The sequence below is a fragment of the Cyprinodon variegatus genome, unplaced genomic scaffold, assembly GCF_000732505.1.
Source record: "Cyprinodon variegatus isolate N-32 unplaced genomic scaffold, C_variegatus-1.0 Scaffold6, whole genome shotgun sequence".
NCBI classification, from domain to species: domain Eukaryota; kingdom Metazoa; phylum Chordata; class Actinopteri; order Cyprinodontiformes; family Cyprinodontidae; genus Cyprinodon; species Cyprinodon variegatus.
In genome coordinates, this window is record NW_015150459.1 from 2,439,935 (window position 1) to 2,448,131 (window position 8,197).

The 8,197-nt window shown below is 37.3% G+C and overlaps 2 protein-coding genes across 3 annotated transcripts in view; one reads left to right on the top strand and one right to left on the bottom strand.

Annotated features, from left to right (window-relative positions):
- The first annotated feature begins 225 nt into the window (after nucleotides 1-225).
- On the top strand, nucleotides 226-5,468 carry rab42 (RAB42, member RAS oncogene family). 2 transcript variants are annotated; one of them, XM_015375161.1, is made up of 3 exons: nucleotides 226-464; nucleotides 582-862; nucleotides 2,845-5,468. In XM_015375161.1, the coding sequence occupies exons 2-3, from the start codon at nucleotides 645-647 to the stop codon at nucleotides 3,293-3,295; spliced, it is 669 nt and encodes a 222-aa protein (XP_015230647.1). In that variant the 5' UTR covers nucleotides 226-464; nucleotides 582-644; the 3' UTR covers nucleotides 3,296-5,468. The 2 variants fall into 2 exon arrangements, with proteins under 2 accessions (XP_015230647.1, XP_015230639.1); XM_015375153.1 differs by having other exon boundaries at nucleotides 227-464; nucleotides 640-862.
- Nucleotides 5,469-6,276: 808 nt separating this feature from the next.
- taf12 (TATA-box binding protein associated factor 12) overlaps nucleotides 6,277-8,197 on the bottom strand; it is a 3,961-nt gene continuing 2,040 nt past the window's right edge. Inside the window, exons 3-5 of the mRNA XM_015375174.1 lie at nucleotides 7,898-8,051; nucleotides 6,946-7,034; nucleotides 6,277-6,847 (exon numbers count right to left, since the gene is read on the bottom strand). Of these exons, the coding sequence (XP_015230660.1) occupies nucleotides 6,812-6,847; nucleotides 6,946-7,034; nucleotides 7,898-8,051 (279 nt within the window). The 3' untranslated portion in view covers nucleotides 6,277-6,811. The remainder of the gene's footprint in view (nucleotides 6,848-6,945; nucleotides 7,035-7,897; nucleotides 8,052-8,197) is intronic.

Genomic DNA, 8,197 nt, shown 5'->3' on the forward strand with positions numbered 1-8,197 from the left:
TGTTGACAGAACACCCACTCTCATCCCCATTTTTAATGCATGCTCATGACTTACACATGTATGTCAGTTTATATCAACAGGAAACTGTAGTTTCCCTTTACATGATGTTACACACTACCTCAGAGCGTCCACCCACAAAGCCCTCCCCTGTCCAAAACAGCCCTCCCTGTGTCCTTGTGCATTTGCCCCTCCCTTTGTCAAGTATCAACAAGCAAACTTTAAAGTCCACACCCCTGCACGACTATGAACATGCTAGTATCATTTACCATCAGGAGCTTACATAAGAGCTGTTGTGTTACTGACATTATCGTGCAGGGCATTTTAGATTTGATGGGTAACTACTAAAAGCCTAGCTATGAAATGTATTGCATTTTGGGATGGGAGTGATCCTGGACTGTGCAAATGTTTGGAAGATTAACAAGGAGTGGCTGTTTGGTTGTTTCCCAACTCTTGGAGTGTAAGAGGTAAGGAATTTTCCTGCTTAATGATAATGTAGGAGTGATCATACCTTTAGAATATTCATGTTCGCTGTACGTCCCTTTAACCTTTCATGAGCCTTGTTATTCTCTATCTATTTACAGCAAACATTTAAATCCCAAGGGTTGAATTTTTGTTTAAAAGATCATTTTTCACTTTTAGCAAGAATGGACCTGACGCTCTGGCAGTACCAGTTCAGGATCATCATGCTGGGGGATTCCACTGTGGGCAAATCATCCCTACTAAAACGTTATACTGAGGACTTGTTTTTGGAGTCTATCAACCAGACAGTGGGTGTAGATTTTTACGTTCACTTCCTTGAGGTGGAGCCTGGGGTCCGGGTAAAGCTGCAGTTCTGGGACACAGCTGGGCAAGAGAGGTTCAGGTGAGAATCATATTGGATGTTGCTTAACACCTTTTCTAAAGACATTTTTTATTCCATGGCTCCATTATACTGTTGGATGTATGATTATACTAACCAGCCACTTTAGTAGGTATTCTGTCCCTTGACCAGGCAAGAGTCCCATTGTCCTTTGTAATCACCTTAAATCTTTGTACCCAGCCTTTAATGCTTTTGAAGAAACATTTTGGAGATTTTTTGTTCTCTGGATAGAATCACACATCTGCTGCTGATTTCCCTAGTGCACATCCATGATGTGGGTCCTGTGTCTCACCATATCCCAAAGATGCTCCAATATGTTAAGATCTGGTGCCTGTGGAGGCCATTGGATTACAGTAGACTCATTATAATGTTCAATAAACCGGTTTAAGATGATTTGACCTTTTGTGACATGGTGCATTATCTGGCTGAAAGTAACCATCAGAACTTAGGTATATATGGTCAATTAGGTATGGAGATGGTCCACGATAGCATTAAGGAGGCTCTGATGTTTAAATAATATCTGCCTGATTCAATTTGGGTCTAAAGTTTGCCAAGAAAATATTTTAACACTATGACTGAATCCACCTTTTATTTTATTTGTACCTAATTCTAGCCTAACAAGCTGAACATCTCAAATAGACTCATTGGACGAGGCAACAATGCTTCTATTCGGTCATTGCTCAGCCATACTGCTATAGTCTGTTTCAGGTATTCTTCCAACCTTTGTTATTACAAGTAGTAACTTGTACAACCTTTGCCCTTGTATCATTTCAAATCCAGACTGATCATTCATTTCAATCCTTTGACATCATTAAGGTAGTTTTGTGGAGCCAACAGCCATGCTATGTGGACCTTTTTTCCTTTTTCAGACAATTCACTGCAAACCTGAGAGATGGTGTGAAAACCCGAGAAGATTAGCAGTTTCTGAAATACTCATTGCAACACGTCTGACAACAATAATCATTTAATTGCTGTTGTAATGCTGCTGTAACACCACAATTTCCCCATTTTATGACAATAAATTGATTTTTATTCTATTCTATTAATGTTTATTTTCCATTTCTGCCCATTTCTGATGGTTGGATTCAACCTTAGCAACTACATTAACCAGATCTAAAGACCCAATATGAAATAAATGCTCCCTCAGGATTTGCAGAATCACCTGTGTTAGAACATGATCAAACAGCTCTGCCTAATAATATGTCAGGTAAGAGTTTATTACACTTGCATAAAACTTCTGTAAGCACTAAGCCTGGTGCTACAGCCCTTAAGCTGTTTTTATTAGACAGTTATCTTGAAAACACTATTCTCATTGTGAACATCATAGAACAGTTGAAGTGTATGCAAATGCAGCACCCAAACGAACCACTCCAGTTTCCTCCAAGCTGTTGATCTGTGTTTACTTACAGCCAGCACCAGCTCAGTGTGCAATGTGTACAGAAATGCAGCCGCTGCAATCCTTCAATAGGGGCACCTTTGTCTTTACTCAGCATATTAATGCAAGACTGGAAGTAGCCTGTTTCATTTTGCCTCTAAATCATTATTTCTGTTGTCCAGTTGAATGAACTGTGTAAAATTGCACTCTGAGCCCGTTTGTATTTACCTCAGCTCTGCAGTCCAACCAGTCAGCTAAAAAGAAAAGAAAAAAAAAGTTGCGGTAGTTTTTAATGAAGTAATAAAGTTGCATCCGTGGGAGGCTGTCTCACTAAGCCTGTTTTAAAAACAGTCGGTGACTCATGGGAGATCTCCACACTTGTTGATAGTTAAACAGAGCAGCTATCAGTTACTAACAAAGAGAGAGATTCTTTTACTACCTTCTTATCTGAAAGAATTTGACTCACACGATTCAGCTCAGTGAAGAAGGAAATAAGATGAAGTATAATCTGAACTTTGGACTTTCTATTTACTTTATTTTGTGTTAAATAATCAAACAATCCTCCCAGATTGACTGTTTCTTTTCCCCCTTGCCCCATTTCCCTTCTCAGATCAGTGACCCGTTCCTATTATCGCAACTCAGTTGGAGGACTGCTTGTGTTTGACATCACCAGCAGGCAATCCTTTGACCATATAAAGGAGTGGCACGCTGAGGTGTGTGAGCGAGTGCAGCCACAGAAGGTTCTGTTTGTCTTGGTGGGTCAGAAGATTGACCGGGATGCTGATGGTGAGAGAGCGGTGAGTCAGGGAGAGGCCCAGAAACTGGCCGGACAGCTGGGGATGCCCTACATCGAGGCTTCTGCGAAGACTGGCAAAAACGTGAGGGAGTCATTCGAGCTCCTTACTCGGAGGGTCTACCAGGGTCTGTTAAGCGGAGAAGTGCAACTGCAGGAGGGCTGGGATGGTGTCAAGTGTGTTGCTCCACAGGCGCTGCAGTCAAAAAGAAACAGTGTGTCTAAACCCAGCTCACCGACCAATAACAACAAAAAGTGCTGTGGGTAAATACTGGACTGAGAAACCTATGCTGCTGTGCAAGCTGGAAGGTTGGATTAATGGTGCCACTGGGAAATGTAACCACCCTAAAAGACACTCAAAATGTACTTTTGTATCTATAAGTGGAAAGTTCTAAATATTTATGAGATATTAAACCCTTGATGATAGTTTTGAAATGTATTAGTTTTTTACCAACACTTTGACATCTATAGTGCCTTCAATTCAAAACAATAAAAAAATGAGTACCCATACTTTGAGCAGGTAAATAAGATGAGCAGCCAATGGAGCATTTTTACCCTTAAAATATAAGATATTTAAATATTAAGCACTTGAGATAGTCAGTGGCAGTTGTTTTTTCTTATTCTAAATGGCAAAGGGTCTCACTTACCTCATCAATTCAAGACAAAAAATGCTATTTGAATAAAAATTACTTAGATTGAATGTTTTGCTGTGTTGCATATATATCTATACCTCTTATCTTCTCATTTTGTCATATTGCTGCGTGGCATAGATTTTCACTTCAATTTCAATTCAGTTTATTTATATATAGCTCCAATTCTCAACAGCATTTTAACTCACAGATATGCTTTGATCTTGCTGTTCCATTGCAGATCTGTCTGTGTTTGTGCCACCATTGCATTGCTTGAAAACAAACATCCAGCCTATTGTAATTTATGCTGGCTGTTAACAGGTTTCCTCCCAGGACTGTCCTGTATTTTGCTATGTTTTGTGTGTTTTTTTTTTTTTTTTTCCAACCCTGGCCAGCTTATCTGTTGAAGAAGAGAAACCACACAACATGATATTAACAATATTAAGTGTCCCAGTGGAATGGTGTTTTTACATGGATAGCTACAAGGTTTCCAGGCATGCATAGAATTTGGTTTATAAGTTCTGTTTTGGTCTAATCTAGCAAGGACGGCTTTTTCATTTTTTCATGTGTGACTTAGAATGCCATTCTTAACAGCTTTCTTCTGGTCACTTGTTCATAAAGGCTAGATCTTTGAAGGGCAAGGCTTCACAGATTATCTCACCTGAACTGTTGATCTCTGCAGCTCCTCCAGTGTTACCACGGGCATCCTGGCTAATTCTCTCATTAGAGCTTAAGCTTTTGTTATAAAACTATTGTTTTATAAATTAATCCTGCTTAAGTCTCCAATTCTTGTTCGCTTAGCCTGTGGTGTGTTCCTTGATCTTCATTATTCTGCTTTTGCACTAATGTTTTCTAACAAAACCTGTTCTTTACTGAATCGTTAGTTTTATACAAATGAAAAATTGCATACAGGTAGACTCGATATAGTAAATGTTTAGTGAAGTCACTGTTTTTTATTCAGGAGGTCTCAGATTAAATAAGTGTGAATATAATGTATATGCACACCAAATGTATCATATTTCCATCTGTAAGGTTATTACTGTCAGTCCATTTTACTACATTACATGACTTAGTAGGGGTCATATTTAAAATCTCCAGTGAAGTTTATGGTTGTGATTTGACATAAATTGAATAAAGGTTTAAGGGGTCTGAACATTTTTGTAAGGTGCTGCATTTACCTAAATGTAACACCATCACAAATATTAGCTTCCTGGTTCAGGTCCTCTCTCTCTCTTTTATTTTTTTTTATAAAGGGCAGCAATGTTTTTGTAAAGAACATATCTGATATTCATATATTTTATAAATTTGAGAATAGTGTGAATTCTTATAACCAAATAAGATACCAAATAGCTTTTTATATTTACTAAAGTTTTTTCTCCCTCCTTTATTATGTCATTGACCCACAGCCTATTGCACTAATGGACTGATGAGTCCAACATTTAATCGCAGTCTAGGAGCAAAACAGCTGTAAGAATTAATATCCTGGAGTTTGCTTTTTGCATAAGTTGTTAAAAATAGAAATTATTCTCACTCTTTCACAAATACATTCAAACTGAAACGTGGTAATATCCCATTTTTTCTTTCATCTGAACCAGTAGCACATACTGGATAAGTGCTTTCATTATATTTCATACTTTAAGAGGGGCCTCAAGAAATGTCTCAGAGATGTGGTGTCAGGCTTTTAGGGGAACACTATCACTAAGTGAAACAGCAAATAAATGTACCTTTGACATATAAATACACTCATGCTGTAACTTAAAACAAGGAGCAGAGGTATTTCCTTCCTGTAACTTGTTTGTACCAGGGAGCAGTTAAAACATACCATTGTCCCTATTTAGCTTAAAAAATGTCCTTATCTTAGATCTTCGTAAAGAAAAGAACTTGTTTTCAGGTGTTGAAATAAATCTCTTGGGTGCCTCTGATGTTGTTCTTTTAGAACTTTCTGACATGTTTTTATTAACTTTCAGTGATCCGTATTAATGAACCCTGTGTGTTGACCTCGTTTATTAAGAAATAGTGTGTTATCAGCTGATTTGTTAGTCTGTATACCAGAAGAAATTTTTTTTTTAAATGGCTCCTCCTTTTTATTACCTTATTCTGAGTCTTGAATGGGGTCTTACTGACCAGCAACATCTTATCAGACTCAAAGGCAGTGTAACATTGGGTAAACATAGCACAACTCCATGGTATTAGACACACACAAAAAAAAGGAAATGTATAATTCATTCCAACCACATAAAAAAGTATTTAGTCCTGCTGCTCAGATGATAAAATATTGATTACAGCAGAATGTATTTTTTGTACATAATTTTTTTAAACGGCTGACAATTTGAACAGCAACAGGTGCAAGGACTGTTCTCCGTTACTCTATGCTTCACACAATTGGGAGGTAATATGGGACCTTGAACTCCACCAGGTAAAATGCGTTAAATGGTTTTATTAATTGTACTTTTTAAAGCATTGACTAAATACCTAAATATTAAGAACCATGTAAAATATCTCCTAGGATCCTCGCTCCTAAATGACAACAGCCACCAAAGGCAAAGATAAGAGCTAAAAATAAGTGGAGTGCTTATCGTCTCTCTATTGCTAAGCTTCAGTTTTCCCACATATAATTCACGCTTACATTTTTTTTGTAATTTACCAGTATAATTTCTTTATTCAGACACTGAAAATTTAACTGCATACATTTCTTTTCAATAATTGTCAGAAAATGCAAAGGGGAATACAAAGTACAGTGAGTAAACAGAAAGCTTTCTCATGCCTAACATGTACCTTGGCAAAACATTATAAATTACCTTCCTCAGAAGGCTTAAGAGTCGGTAACACTCACAAATTCATGCTCAACAGTATCAAAAGCAAAACCAATAATATTCAATACAAAAAAAAAAAAAAAAAAAAGAGAATCCAGTAAACATTAATTCAAAATAATAAGATGGGGATCTGCCAGTCTGGATTTAATGGCAACGAAAAAGATCAAAACATGAATAGCATTTTTTTTTTTTTGTTGTGATTCTTGCAAGACAGTCAAACGTTAAAGAGACAAAAATCACAATTTAAGCACCCCTCAACACACCAATGTTACTTCATTACTCAGAAAAGACAAACAAAAGAAAAAAAAACATATACAGAGATGGTACAATATAGTTTTTGTGCTACTTTTTGGTTGTCTTGCGGATCAGCGCCATTCTCTAAAACAAAAAAAAACAAAACAGTTAGTCCAGCACACCAATAACACCAGCCTTGATGAATAACTTATCCCAAAAGCACAAGTTTTTTTTCCCCATACCTGTTTGTGAGCCTCTGTGGTACAAGCTTTCTTAAACTGTCTGATTTCATCCGATCCATAACCTGGAATCCACATGTTCCACTGACGCTCTGGTGAGAAACAAAGTTAAAGGCAATCAGCAACAAACGCCTTTGGATTATTAGCATTTGTTATATTTATTGTCACATATCTGATTTGGTGGCCTTTACCTATATGCAAGTACTAACATCCACAACAAGCATGGAAGAAAATATTACAAACCTGTTTTTAAGCAAAAATTGAATGCAGAAATTCAGGTTGTTTTTTTTCTCTCTTGTGTGATATAAGCTTAGGCTATTTAGTTGTAGTGTATCTAGATTATTTTTAGACATAAATTTAACACTTTAGCTGTTGCTTACTCTTTTGTGAAAGAGAAAAATTAAAATGCAGCAGGTAAGCGGACATGAGCAGGCCATGCAGTGCACACATGACCATGGAACTGCTTGGTTCAGTCAGGATAAAGGAACCCGTCCTGCAGCTACAGGAGCAGGAAAAGATAGCACATCAGTCAACTCTCCACTGAAAACGCTGCATGTTGTATGCATGACATACACTTCTTGGAAGGATGGACCTGCTCCGATTCACTGCTCAATGAGAAGTCTCTGGTGCCGAGTGTAGGTTAACTATAGCGTTCCTTGCAATGTGCATTCAATACAGCAGTGGAGGCTAGTAACAATAATACCTCAAATTAAATATTGAAATCCTTTATACTTTCTTTGGGCTCAGAGCCACAATTGAAGTGTGTTAGTAAGGCTCAGGTTAAATCGGGCTACATGCCCATGGACTGGACCTATACTCAACCAATTAAAGACTCTTAATTAAAACCTTTAGACATTGTAAAAATCACTTTCTAAAAACTCCATACAAAAAAAAACTAAACTGTTCAAATACCAAATGCTGCTTTTTCTGCTGAAAAGTCAAAAAAGGAAATTACCTAGATGTAGCTGTACATCTTTAACCTCCAGTGTATTGGATTTGCGATGACGTGCCAACTGACAAGCTGCTGTCACTACACTTTCTATGAAGTCATCTGCAATCTGAAGCAGCATCTGAAAAGAGATCCAAATGACCAGATATTTAAAAACCATCTGTAAAAACCAGGTAACAATCTGAAGTAAGCATTTAACAAGGATTCAGTGGAAATATAAAGGTTGTATGTAAAAGACAGATCTGTTATATCACAAAACAGATGCTAACTTTTTTGTTACAATGCTAAAAACAATGTTGGCAAAGC